This window comes from Grampus griseus (genome assembly GCF_964374135.1).
Source record: "Grampus griseus genome assembly, chromosome: 1".
In the NCBI taxonomy this organism is placed as follows: Eukaryota; Metazoa; Chordata; class Mammalia; order Artiodactyla; family Delphinidae; genus Grampus; species Grampus griseus.
The window spans coordinates 48,013,900-48,027,752 of record NC_139017.1 but is presented as its reverse complement, the minus strand read 5'-3'; the positions used below and the strand labels follow the sequence as shown (position 1 = coordinate 48,027,752).

The following is a 13,853-nucleotide window of genomic DNA, read 5'->3' as shown; positions in this document are numbered from 1 at the left end:
GCCTGGACAGCCCGGTTAGTGCCCAAGCGGGTCAGAAGGCCACCAACCGCAAGCCCGGAGTTCCTCGCCCGCCCGGTCTCCACACTGCAGCAACGCGGAGGGTGCGGGGAGGGGGAGGCGGACCCCACGAGCCTGGGGGAGACAGAGTTCTCCCTGAACCACCTACAAAAGCCACCACTTCTAAAGTGTCACCTCAGGCATCAAGTCTTCAGACACTTCCGGGCCTCCAGCCCCTCCCCCTATTGACCTTCTGAGTCGTCTGCCAGATGTTTCCTCTTCGGAGGAGGCAGGCGGCTGGGAGGTTTTGCATGAAAAAAAGAAAAGAAAAGAAAAGTCTCAAGAGCCAGGTGAATTCAGCCTGGCTAAATTAGGAATGGGACTGGGGCACCAGGATCTTTTCCCCTGTCCTTTCCCTTCACCCATTTACTGTCTCAGTCCAGGTTTACCAAGTGCTGGCTGCGTGCAGGGCATGGACCAGGTGCTGAGCGCGTGAAGGTAAGCAGAGAAGCCGCAAACGGTTCCCCCCGCCCTCCCCGCCCCGTTTACGGAACTCGTGACAGCTTGGGGAAGCCACAGGACTCCTCTGGGTCTCAGTTTCCTCCCCTGTAAAATAGATGGATCCCAGTCTTTCCTAAGGTCCTAGGGAAGTGAGGGTGCGAAGGTCCCCCTAACTGTTACAGCAAACTGTGCACGAGGTTCTGGAGGGGCCGGCAGTGCGGATGTCAAAGCAGTGGATGCTCCTGAGCTGGCAACTCACCGTCCACACTGAAGGGGTTCTGAGCCCGGGCACCTGCTCCCAGTGTGTGTACCAGAGTGTAAGTGTGAGGGGTATATGTGTGAGTGCGAGGCGTGCGTAAGAGCGTAAACATGTGCGTGAACGGGTGTGCACATGCGTGTGAAGTGCGTGCAAATGTGTAAAAGTGTGGGGTGTATTTGAAGTGTGTGGGTATAAGAGTTTAAGGCACGTGTGAGTGTGAGCTATATTGTAAGGGTGTGAGGCAAGTGTGAAGCGTAAGAGTGAGGTGTGTGAGTTGTGTATGTGAACATGAGTGATTATGTGAGTGTAAATCTGCGAGTGTACATGTAAGATCTGTGTAAGAGTGAGGGCAATGTGGGTGTGTGAGGTGTGTGTGTGAGCATGAAAGAAAGAGGGGAGGGGAAAGGGAGAGAGGTGAGTGTGTGTGTGTGTGAGCATGTGTATGTTTGTGAGTGTGCTCATGTGCAGGGGTCAGGCTGGCCCAGGGCATGCTGGGTGGAGTCGCAGGAAGTTTGTCTGGTATGAAATACCAACTGCACATAACCTGTAAAGGGGTCCATCACTCTTGGAAAGAGGGACACTTTGGCCTCTGGGCTGCGGACGGTGGTTTCTTGGTGCTCTGCTTCACGCCGTCAGGAACACGTGGGCTCTGGGGGTTCTTTGAACCAGGCACACACCTGCCTGGGGAGCTCAAATGAACTGGATATTTGGGAAAACACCCCACAGTTTAAATTATTAAAGGGTCACATCCTGAGGGAGAATGCAGACTCTACAAGAACGTAACACAGGGTACTCTAGAGACATTGCACTTGCAGCCAGCTGGCTCGCCACCCTTTCCCACAGATGGGCTCCTCCCCCCTACTCCCCACCCCCTCCCCCGTCACTCCTGGCACCGCCAATGGAGAGGGGTGTGCTTGGAGAGGCGGCCACAACCATCATATCACACTGATGCTGACCTTCCTCAAACCCTTCTTCTCGAGGCATCGACCCACTATTCAGGGTTGGCACAGGCTCCAACTTGCCTTCTAATCATTTTTCACATCACTCCCCACTCCTGTGTGCATTTTGGCACCCAATTCTCCCTTCCCTTGAGGCCCAGTTATAACAGCAGTCTCCTCCAGGAAGCCTTCCCAGATCAGCTCAGTCCTCAGAGCCAGGAAGAGGCAAGGAAGTTTCCCCCTCCCTCTTGATTTCAGACTTCTAGAATTGTGAGGCAATACATTTCTGTTGTTTTTGAAGCCACCAGTCTGCAGTATTTCGTTATGGCAGCCCTAGGAAACTAATAAAATGGAAGCTTATCTGCCCAACCTGTCTGGGTCATTTTATGTGCCCGTCTCTTCAGCTCTTGCCTGTGCTCTGCCTCATGCCTTCACTTCTGCAGTTGTCTAATGCCAACAAGAAGCGCCTGCCCACGCAACTCTTTGATCTCACCAAGCCTGGCCTGAGGCTTTGGTCCTGTTCTGCCGCCACCTAGGGGCGGGCATGCCATCTCTTACTGCAGAGCTCAGAATGGTGGGCGGTGGGGGTGTGCACTACCCTCCACCCCGGCAGCTGGATTAGAGTCTCCGTTCCATCACTTGTTAGCTGTGCCGCTTGGGTTAGTCATAGGGTTCCCGGTTCTGTTTCTTCTTCTACAGATGGGGGTTGGAAAAGGCTGATGGTACCCCACCTCCTGTTCAGTGTATCTGTGGGCCAGAAAGCTCAACGCAAATGCAAGAGATCATTAGAAATTCTGGAGGAGAAGAAGCCATGGAAGGGAGGGACTTGTCCACTTTCTGTGGTTCTAAACCCTCCTGGCACTTTAATTGCCCAGCAGATGGACCTTCCTCCAGAGGAGGCCTGACAAGCTTGGCCCACGTGTTTTTCTGAGGATTCCAACCCCAACTGGGGTTTTTTCTTTAAAAAAAAAAAAAAAGTTTACTTATTTATTTATTGGCTGTGTTGGGTCTTCATCGTTGCACGTGGGGTTTCTCTAGTTGCCATGAGCGGGGGCTACCCTTTGCTGCGGCGCGTGGGCTTCTCACTGCGGTGGCTTCCCTTGTTGCGGAGCGCAGGCTCTAGGCGCACGGGCTTCAGTAGTTGTGGCGCACGGGTTTAATTGCTCCGCTGCATGTGGGATCTTCTTGGACCCGGGTCCCCTGCACTGGCAGGCGGATTCTTAACCACTATGCCACCAGGGAAGTCCCTGGGGTTCTTTCTCATCTTAGATGGTGCCTTGGCGATTTTACTTCGTTTTCCTCAGAAGAGGAACTTGGCTGATCCTATGTTCCAATGGCACAAATCTGGTCACGATGCTTCTCCACTTAAAATCCTTAATTTGCTCCCAGTTTCCCATATGGATAAAGTCCAGACTCCTTAGCAAGGCACGTGAGGCCTCTTGATCTGCCCTGCCTGTACTTCCAGCCCATCTCCCTAGATTCTCTGCAATGTGCATGTTGTCCCTCAGTGGACTTGAGAACACCTCTGTCTCTCCCTCAACAACAAAAAATAATAGTGCAGCTACTCACCCTATATATGCAAATCATTTTGTGTATAGTAGGTAGCTTTTAACCTCAGTGAGGCCTTATTTTGTTCATTTTACAAATAAGGAAACTGAGATTCAGGGGTTAACAACGTGCCCAAGTTCAATCCGCACATGACAATTATGATTTGAACTCACATTTCTTGCTTCAAAGCCTGGGGTCATCCTCCTCTGCCTGGCTGTTCTCCCTCTTCTTTCAAAGTGCAGTTTGAGATTTGTTTTCTGGAAACCTCTCTGATCCCCTCAGTTCCTCTCAGTTCTCTGTAGCCAGTAAGGATGGGGCACCTCTGGGTTACACTAGCAAAGGCTCACACTTGTCTCATCAAATACTAACTGCAGATTTAGTCCCCGGCTCCCTCCCAAGGCTGCAGCTACTGGAGGGCAGGAATCCCAAGTCCAGGACCACGCCAGACACATAACTGGAGTTCAGTGTCAAACAATGCTTTGCAGTAGCTGACACAGTCAAAGAGCCAGAAGGGAACTTTCCTGGGATGTAAATTTAGGAATATTCTATGCTCATTGCACGTTAGGGAGCCCTTCCCAATCTTTCCTTGCTAATTCTCATACTCATTCCTTGGGAAACAAAAGGAATGTTTGGAGCCCTCCATCTTTCCAGGTTTGACATTCTGAACCCCTACAGAGTACAGAGCAGCTGATTTTCTCCCCTTTCCTATGTGCTGTTCCATTTGAGGCAAGGCAGTATTGTGGTCACAGGTTTTAGAATCAGATTTGGTTCAGTCACTTACTAGCTTGTGACCTTGGACAAGTTATATAACCTCTTGGAGGCTTAGTTGTTTCATGTGCAAAATACGAGGATACTGCCTTCTCCACAGAGTTGATCTGAGGATTGAAGCGGGTGCTTTGCCAACTTGTGAGATGGCATTGTCATTGCTTTTGTTTTACAGATTGGGAAATGAAGACAAGAGAGGGGACAGACGGGGATGAGAAGGCCTATGGCAGGCAGGGAGGGCGTTGAGGCCCCGAGCCAGGCCATCGGACCCCAGATCCTGAGCGGCCTCTGCAGCACCATGAGGTACAGCCATGAGGTATGCCGCTGACACCCCCTATTTCCCTCGCTCCTCTGTGAGCCACACCCAAAGTCTTCCCAGCATGGACCTCCAAGAGGTGAGTCCTCAGCAGATACCAGCTTGAGCCCTGAGCGGCCCTCACGGGTTGCAGCAGTCAGTCCCCCATTCTCATAATGGGAAGAACCTTTAGGGCTGGCTACAGCCCTAAGGTACCCCAACTATTTAAAATGCCTCAGTCCCATCCACATGTCTGGTGCCATTTTGTGTGCTTGGAGAGCCTCCTACACACAAAGCTAGGCTTCCTGTTAGAAGGGGTGGAGGCAGCCCATTCGTAAATGCCTTTCTTGGGGAGGGGTTGGGGAGCGTGGGAGCAGGCAGTGCAGAGACAGAAGTGGAATGGAGGGCTGGGCTTCGCGATGCCTCCCCTAACCTGCTGCCCCAGCCTCTCTTTCTAACAGTCACTTCAGGGGGCTCAACGGAAATGGGCTGGGGGTGGGGGTCTGGAAGCAGTAGGGAAGGCCTCTCTGCAGTCTGCTCCGTAGGGGGCACCCGTGGCCACAGGATGCCAAGGTGGGAGGGAAAGGCTGGGTCAGCAGGTGGCAGTGTCCTTCCAGTGCCCAGGTAAAGAAAAAGATCAGGTACGAGAGAAAGGGAGGCAAAATGACTCCCGTAAAGACCCTGGTTCCACTTGTCTGTGAAGGTCCAGTGGAGGTGTTACCTCCTCCAGGAGGCTCCGTGTGACCCCTCAGACGGGTGTTCCTGCTTCAGGAGAAATAATCATACCAGCATGTGGTACGTGCTCCCTGACCCCCCCCCACCGCCCCTCCAGGGCATGTATTTTTTTCATCTTTGTATCCCCCGTGTTAGCACAGCTTTTAAAAATAACTTGGAATCAGAAAGCGGTGCTATACCAGCTAAAAGGAGGCACGTCCTTCACGTTTTTACATTAGTGAGCAATTCCCTTTCTACTGTGGGCAAGACAGAAATGAGCTCGAGCTGAATGAACTGAGGCCAGTCACAAGACGTAACCCAACGAAGAAGTCAGTTAACGAGTGCAGCCTTTTCCCAACACGCCTGTGGGGCGTCAACGCGCAGGAGACAGAAAGTGGGCTATTTTCCTAGGAGTGAGGTGACTGGTCAGGGCAGGGTGGTTTGAAGGTGGAACCTCCTCAGAAGGAACAGCCAAGAACAAGTGGTCCGTTGGGGCCCCGTTTAGCCTGAGAATGTCAGAGGGACTGTTTCATGCGGTCCCCTCCGCATATCAAGACACCGTCCACCCCACCCCTGCATCAGGGTGCCAGAGAAGATAGGAATATAGATTTTAATCATTGTGCTCCTGCTGTTAACCAGAGTGCAAGTAATCCACCCTTTGTGGATTTTGATGCCACAGTGTAAATAAGAAGGTTTCACACAGAAACACTCTGGGGCTGTCGGTGACAAAGGGGAGGAGTGCCTCTGTTGGGGAGGGGTGACCGAAGCAGAAATGAAGTGAGGAGAAGAGTGGGGAGCAGACCCTGGGCTGGGAGTCTGCTCCATTCCCATCATTACATTCCCATCAGGACCCCGAGAGGCATGGGTCCTTCCTGGCCAGGGCTTCTGACCTGGACCAGTGCACGTGAACCTGACTTCCCTTCCGAATCAGCTGCCTCCAGCTTCAGGGCCAATTCTTGCTGAGTAGATGAGGTCCAGGGCAGGCCCACAGTTAGCCACCAAAGGGGGAAGAGATGTAGACCAATGGAGAGAAGAGGGGTTGGGACCCCGCAACCCTTCTCCATCTTCCATCCCAAGAGACCTTCAGACTAGCGCAGATCCAGGGAAAGGACAGCTACAAGTAGCTATCCTCTGGGTCAGAACTGCCCTGCGTACCCCCTATCCTGGAGATGGGAGAGGTAAACCCACAGGAAGGGAGGTAGCATATACTCCTGCTACCTACCTTGCTCTGCCTGAGCAGTAAGTGAGAACTCTCCCCAGAAGTCACCTGAGCCCCAACAGGGGAAGGGGGATGGCAGAGTCATCGAGACTTCTTACAGTTTTCTCGGATTGGTAGGGTTTGGAGGTGGAGAGGTCACCTAGAGCCCTATGGCATAACCCCACTGGCTGCTGACAGGAGCTGGCGTCCGGGGAAGCAGCCCAAACTACTTTGATGAGATCATTCCTCTTGTCCAGAGTGGGGTGATCCGGTCCAGGACACGGTGGCTGGGCCCAGAGCCAGCTAGGAGTCAGAGACACACAGGGCTTCCACCGCATCGCTCAGACCCTGGTTGACGCCCCCCACGGCCAGGAGGCAGTTCTTGACAACGATGCTGGAGCAGGCACAGCGGGGTGTGGGCATGGCGGGGAGGACCTCCCACTTGTTCTTCCCCGGGTGGAACGCCTCTGCCGTCTCCAGGACAGTGGGTTGGTTCCCTGAAAGTGCCAAGGGAACCGGACCTTACAAAGGAGTCCAGTCACCAATCTGCCCCGGGAAAGTCCCCCCATCTTGCTCCCCACCCCCCTCTGGAACCACAAGCAGAAGCCAATCAACCTCAACTTCCTTGGCTACAGAATTGTTCCTTCCCCACCCTTTTGTCAAACAGCTGCTTTGTCCTTCCTGCCTTCTCTGTCTTTTCATCTCAAGAGTAACTTTCTTTCCCCACCGCTGCTCTTACCAGAAGTTTCTAGACACTACTGCCTCTCTTCTGCCCTTTACTGAGAAAGCTGCTCACATGGTCTAGCTTACATCAAGCTGCTTTCCTGTGTGGGTAAACAGGGTGTCTGTCCACACTGAGTAAACTCTGGGTTCCTGGAAGCTCTGCTGCCCATCTGTCTCTCCCCTGTTGATGTTGGGGTCCCGCCTTCAACATACCCTAATCTCTGGGAGGTCTTATACAGCAAATCCTGAATTCATTAGAATAACTGATTTGATCAGACTGCTTTTCTGCTCCGTGACAGAGCTGGGTATCCAGGGAGAAGAGAAAGAGGACCAAGGCCAATCCCTGCCACACTTTCACCTCCAGTCATTCCTGGACGGGGGCCCAGGGACCTGTGCTTGGCAAGCCTGTGTCACATGGTTATCAGTATGTCCCTTATGCTCTCTGGGCCTCAGTTTCTCCTGTGTAAGAGGACAGATAGACCGCAACTGAGGCCCGTCCATGGAGACACGACATCTAGGCTGGGAGGAGGGGAGTGCTTTGAAATTCTTTGGACTAAAGCAGTAGGCAGGTGGTGTGCAAGGAGCCAGCACCCTCTCCTGCTCATGCAGATTGCCTAGAATCCACCAAGCACCAGACCACAGTGCCAGCCCGGAAGCTCTATCCTTACCAAGTCCTCCAGCCACTATGACCCGTCCACTCAGAGAGCCGGCCACAAAGTCTGCCCGCCGCTTCTTAAGGAAGAATGAGCGCTCCATCTTCAGCCATCCCCCTACAGGCCATGGGTGATGGCAGGAGATACACAGAGAGAATTAGATGCTGACCACCCGCCCCTCCAAATACACATGAGTCCCAAACTGCTCTCACCCTAGGTAGCATCTCCACTCCATCTACCCTGTGTGCTCAGCACATATACAATGTCTCCTGCTGTTTGAAATGATACTCTACCCTCTCCCATGCTTGCTGTAATCCAAGGAACCATAATCTCTTGTGACAAATCACCTTGTCCTACCTCTGTTCTCACGGGCTTTAAGCTGGAAAGGAGGCTGACTAGAGGCAGAGAGCGTCAGAGTCAGGATCCTTCTGTTTTTCCACGAGTAAAAAACAGGAAAAAGCCCTTCCTCACCTGGCCCTGGCTGGACGTTGTAAGAATGGACAATAGGTGGAAAAGGCTTGGATAAAAACAACTAACCAATCAAAGGGAACCCTGTACAGATGAAAGAACTTGATCCCAAGAGTAGCCCTGAATGGAGAAGGGTGTTCAGACTCTGAAAGGCTCACCCAGCTGGGTAAGTGAGCCTGGGTGGATGGTGGGGGATTCAGCCAGAAGGGAGGTGCGCAGCTGGGGACTGGCGCCCAGCTTACCCTGTTCCATGTCGAACACGTCCATCGTCCGGAGGAACTTGGGCTGCTGGTAGAGCCGACCCTGCCGCAGGCCACCCAGGCTGTATAAGCGGTCGTCTAGGGTCACAAAGCTGGAGAAGGCCCGCTTGCAGGGAATGTTGGGGAACTTGGTCCAGGAGCGAGTCTCGATGTCAAAGACCTCGAAGGCGTTGACCGCGTACTTGGACTGTCGTCCCCCTGGAGGCCAGAGTAGGGCGAAGGTTGGGCAGAAGAGTAAGTCTCTGAGGACTGGGGCTGGGTTTCCCCTTCTGACTGTTATCAGATCATATAGGAAGCTCCCTGAGGGGTGGGGCAGCGTGATTAACCCCCAGTGCCCCGGAGATGCTCAGCACACAGGCACTGCTTCCAATAGGAACTGACCCGGGGGAGGGAAGAAGGGCCAGACATGGGCCAACAACCATGGGTCCTTACCCAGCACATAGATCTTGGAACCTCGGAAGAATGAGGTGGCAGCATATCTCGGGGTGGGCATGGGTGCTAGAGACACCCACACGTCCTTGAGCATGTCATAGTGTTGGAGGTGGTTGTGTGGACGGAGGTCCAGGCCCATCCCGCCTGCCGCGTACACTCGGTAATCTAGGGAGAAAGGCCATACAGCAGACACTATGAGACAGGCCCATCGTACTCAGCTCCTACCATGGCCAGGCTCTGTTAACCCCTGGAATACAAGCACTGAAGCCCGGCTAGGTCCCAACCACCGCTCTGCCCGAGAATGGGCTGGTGGCACCATTAAAAGTTCCTGCCACAGTCGAGCCTGGGTCTTCTTGAAGCTGTGTCAGGCCTACATGCCTTAGCCTTCCTTGGTGGCTGGCCCTCGGTTAAACCCGAAATACTAAGACTTTCACAGAGGTATACTGCAGTGGAGTCTAGGCCTGGACACCCCTTTGCAGGTCTTATCCCCTCCATTCTCCTCCTTCCTGGGCAGCCAGAGGGATGCCAAAGAGAAGGGGTATTCCTCTGATACCCTCCAATAGTGGCCTCTTCCTCAGGAACTCCCAGATCAGAACTCTCTAGACCTAGCAGGAGCCTTTGGAAATGAGGTCAGCCCTGCTGTCATTGGCCTCGTGGGACACTGGCTTGCTGCCATCTCTTTCTTGTCCGGATAGGGGAAGGCTATCCTCCTTCATGCACAGGAAAGCTCTGGGCTCCAGGAGGCACCCTGCACTGAATGCGCTAGGGGTGAATGAGGGAGAGGCTTTGGAGGAGAGAAAACTGGCCCCTATAAGAAGCCCTGCCCAGAGAAGTGAGTCCCCCCCACTCTCTACTGCTTTTGGCTGCAGGTGACAAAGTGCAGCAGAGAGGATGGGCAACGCCTCCATGTCTCCCTGGGCCTCACCCCAGTACCTCACACAGCCTGTTAAGGACACAGCACTACCCCCAGGGCCCTCTTTTTCCCAGGGACTCACCCCTGCCCGGGATTCTGTCTCCTAGTAGCCAGTCCTCACTGCTTCTGGCTCTAGGAGACTTTCATTCTTCAAGGGGATTGCAGGGATGAGTACTACTTCTTTCTACTTTTCAATTTTACTAAAAAGAGGGAAAACAAATCCCAACCCTAGCCTGTGGCTGGGAGATGGGGCCTGCTAGTGAGAAATTTACCTTACACAAACTCCACCTCTTCTATTCCTGTTTTCACCCACACACCTCCAGCTGAGAACCCTCACATCCAGTCCACACTACATTCCTGCACCCAATTCTTACTTATCCTTTCAGAGTCACCTGGGTGTCCCTGGACTGCAAGGCTGGGCTGAGAGCGGCGGCTCAGGACCTCCCGTGGCACCTGCATCACCCTACTTGCCACACGTTACTGAAATAACCTTTGTATGCTTCTTTCGATAGATTGTTAGGTTCTTGAGATTTGTTCATCTGTGGCCCCAGCATCTGCTAGAAAGCGTGGCACACAGGCGTGTAAATTCTTAGTAAACTAACTGTTGAACCCATTCAATGCCATAGTTAAGAGCACAGACTCGACCATCACCTGCTGGCTGCGTAACCTTGGGTAAGTTACTTAACCTCTCTGGGCCTCACATTGCTTCTCTCTAAAATGAAGATAGTAATAGCACTTAACTCATCAGACAGGTTGTGAGGGTCAAAGGGGTTCATACCTATAAGGCACCTATGGTAAGGACTCAATAAATGTTGGTTCTTAATCTTTCAGCCCCACTTATTGAGATCTGCGGATAAAGGACGACCCTTTCCCTCTCTATTTCCCCATGGGCCTCCACGCCTTCCATCTTTCTTACTGGGAGTTCAGGAGGCCCCATTGGCTACTCTGCCCTCAGGGATTTTGAGTTAGAGTTTCTCTCTCTGACCTTCATTGGTAAGACCTGGGCTCCTAAAGGCAGGGATCAGATCTTCTGCCTCTTTCCCTCCTCCCTGGGACCTAGAACTGTGCCAGGGACAGAGCAGGTACTCAAGAAACACTGGTTTCTGATCTACAGTAGACCTGACAGGCAGCTGAAATGGTTTTGCAAGAGAAGGAGAGAAGGTTGCATCCCACTAAGCCTGTATGATCTGAACTTGGGGTCTCCTAACTCCTGCTGGGCCATTTTCCATAAAACCCTGTGTGTTTTAGCAAAAGAGCTTTCAGAGCCCCCTCTGTGCTCTGGGCTGCACCAGGCCTGAAAAGAAAGAAATGATGGGCTTGGAAAAAGCGAAATGAGAATCAAAGCTACGTGATCAGCACACGCATGCCCTGAGAACCTAGTGAACCTGGGCAAGATGCCCCAGAAGCACGACCCTCAGGAACATTATGGTGTCCACTCATCAGTGTCTCTGAGATTAGGAAGCAGATGGTGGTGAGAAGGTCCTGGAATCAGGTCCCAAAGCCCTCCCAGTGGGGCCTAGTGATGGTACGAGGATGGTATGAACATCCCCAGGGCCCCAAATATGTGTCTGGAGGTCATGGCACTTGCAAGGAAGATTTCAGGGGATTTGGTGCTGTGGGTGGAAGGCCCAATCACTCCGCTGAATGAAGGGATGTACAGGGACATTGCACTAGCCCCCTTTGGCTCTCCCCTCTGGCCCGGCCTGCCCAGTTTGCTGGGAGGAACCTGGTGGGGTGGAGTGGAGCTCTGGCATCATATTGATTTACTAGACACTTCACTTGCTGAGCCTCAATTTTCCCATCTGTGAAATAAGGCCAGCGGGTCTCTAGTTTCAGTGTCCATTGTAAAGATCAACTGGGGATCAGGAATGTGACAGTGGCCTCCAACTCAGGGTTGGCTTCCATCCCTTTCCCCGTGGCACCCCACTCCCTTCTCTCTGCCCGCCCTCAGCCTTGGCCCCACTCGCCTTTGGCCGTGACAGAAATGCCCATGGCGGCCTCACGCAGCATGCTCCTCTTCTTCCACTTGCCTTCATCGATGTTGTACATCTCCACGACCTTCAGAGGCAGCTGACTGGTGCCCACACCCCCGATCACCATGATCCGCTTCCCCAGGGCGGTGACAGCCACCCCGGCCCGGGCTGTGGGCAGGGGCCGCAGGTCGGTCCACTGGTCAGCCTCGGGGGAGTAGACCTCAAAGCAGTCCACGGGGACGCCGTTGTCGTCACATCCCCCGATGGCATAGACCTGCCCCCCGGTTTCCAGCAGGGAGCAGTAGACCCGGCGGCTGGGCAGTGGCGCCAGGCGCTTCCATTGGAAGTCCTTGACGTTGGGCACCTCCATGGCAGCCCCGGGGACCCCGCCCCCCGCGCCCCCGCGGAGCGCCGTGGGAAGTGCGAGCCCGGGGGTCCGCCGGCTACTCCGCGCCCCCTCTCGCCGCCTCCATCTCGCTCCGGTTCGCCTGCTCCCGCCCGACCCCCAGCAAGGGCCCCGACGCCGGCCAGCGCTTCACCGTCCCTCGAGACTCAGCTGTCCGGAGGCGTCCGAGCCCGGCCCTGCGAGAGGAATGGGGCGAATCAAGGGCAGCCGGGCCCGGCGCCCTGGCCTCCTGGCGTGGGCGGGCGAGCGGGCTCCCAGCCCCCCGCCAACTTTCAAGGGAAGACGCGGCGGCGAGGGCGCCACCCCGCGGCGGCATCAAACCCGCACCGCTTTGTCCCCCGCCGCTCCCAGCCAGCTGGTCGGAAACCCGCGGAACGCGTAGGGGGCCGGGGGCGTTCCGGGGTTCATTGTGCCAGGCTGCCTCCCGGCGAAGCAAGGAGTTAACACCTTTCGGCGCCGCCGCCTGCCTCCCCCGGCTCTCCCTCCCCGCCAACTCCCGTCCCTGCCCCCGCGCCACTTACACAGTGCGGCGGCGAGGCGCAGGCAGCGCATTACCCGAGAGCGGCGCGGGGAGCAGGGGAGAGGGCGCTCTGTCCTTCCTCGGTCCGCACACCGCTGTCACACACCCAGAAGAGGAGAATAAATGAGCAGCAGGAAGGAGAAGCGGAGCCGCCGCCGGAGGGTGGGGTTGGGGGGAGGCCGGCGAGCCGGCTCCACGCACATCCCCACCATCAGCCGCCACACCTGTGCAGGAACCCGCGTGCGCCCCGCGGCGAAGCGAGCCCTGACCTCTTTACAGAAGCCCTGGCTGCGCCCGGCCTGCGGGGGAGGGAAAGGGCCCGGCGGGAGACGCTCACCTTGCCCACTGTTCAGGGAAAGCGGGGCACTAGAGCCAAGTACCCAGATGACGGGGACTAGACTCCCTCCAGTGTGGGGGTGGGCGGTTTGTGAGTGTTTGTTTTGGATGAGGAGGCAGAGAGTCCAATTACCCAGTTTATCTACAGTACACAGACCCAGTTCGCGACAGCCTGGCTCAATAGTCGACTTTGCTTTGGGGGAGATATTATCAAATGGTTTAACCTAATAGAAACAAGTTATGTGGGTGTGACACACGCAGACCTGACACGGGTGCATCCAATGTACACACCGACCTGCGCACATGTGCATAATTTACACATCACCTCACCCTCCGCCCGGAAATGCTCATATCTACGGAGAAACTGACAGAAAATGCACAGTTATGCGGACACACAGCCACAGACAAAAGTGGAAAGGCAAACACGTGAGTGGTCCCTCCCACATCACACCTTAGGAAGGGAAAACCTGGTTATCAAATCTTGGCCCTCAGCACCAACCCACAGGTCTTGCCAGATAATTCTTTCAAGCCATTCTGTCATGGCCTTATCAGGACAGTAGTCCCCAGTAACAAAAGTGCCCATGACACCAGTGAGCCACCTGGTGTGATGAACTGCAGGCTTGTGGGGTCCTTCCACATGGTTCCCTTGAATAGAGCCAAGTGTTGAAACGCTCAGGCTTGGGAGTCTGACAGAGCTGGGTTTGAATTCTGGCTCTGAAATTATTTAACTACTCCGAGGCTCAGTTTCTTTATTTTATTTAGATTAAACTTTGTATTTTGAGATAAATTGTGGATTCACATGCAGTTGTAAGAAATAACACCTTTTACCCAATTTCTCTCAATGGTAACATCTTGCAAAACATGTAGTACAATAATATCATAGCCAGGATATGGAAATTGATCAGTCAAGATTTAGAATATTTCCGTCACCACAAGAACCCTTCATGTTGCCTT

The 13,853-nt window shown here is 54.2% G+C and overlaps 1 protein-coding gene across 1 annotated transcript; it reads right to left on the bottom strand.

Moving 5' to 3' along the window:
• Positions 1-5,697: 5,697 nt before the first annotated feature.
• Positions 5,698-12,081, bottom strand: KLHDC8A (kelch domain containing 8A). Its single transcript, XM_082665387.1, has 5 exons — positions 11,632-12,081; positions 8,752-8,916; positions 8,302-8,517; positions 7,607-7,708; positions 5,698-6,712 (listed from the first exon to the last, which is right to left on the bottom strand). Exons 1-5 carry the CDS (start codon positions 12,005-12,007, stop codon positions 6,519-6,521), a joined length of 1,053 nt encoding a protein of 350 aa, XP_082521513.1. The 5' UTR covers positions 12,008-12,081; the 3' UTR covers positions 5,698-6,518.
• Positions 12,082-13,853: the final 1,772 nt, after the last annotated feature.

Excerpts from the sequence above, each read along its gene's own strand:
- KLHDC8A (XM_082665387.1), bottom strand. The coding sequence starts at position 12,007 with ATGGAGGTGCCCAACGTCAAGGACTTCCAATGGAAGCGCCTGGCGCCA. Across the intron at positions 8,518-8,751 it reads TTCCAAGATCTATGTGCTGG|GGGGACGACAGTCCAAGTAC; the intron begins GTAAGGACCCAT and ends TCTGGCCTCCAG. Across the intron at positions 6,713-7,606 it reads CATAGTGGCTGGAGGACTTG|GGAACCAACCCACTGTCCTG; the intron begins GTAAGGATAGAG and ends TGGCACTTTCAG.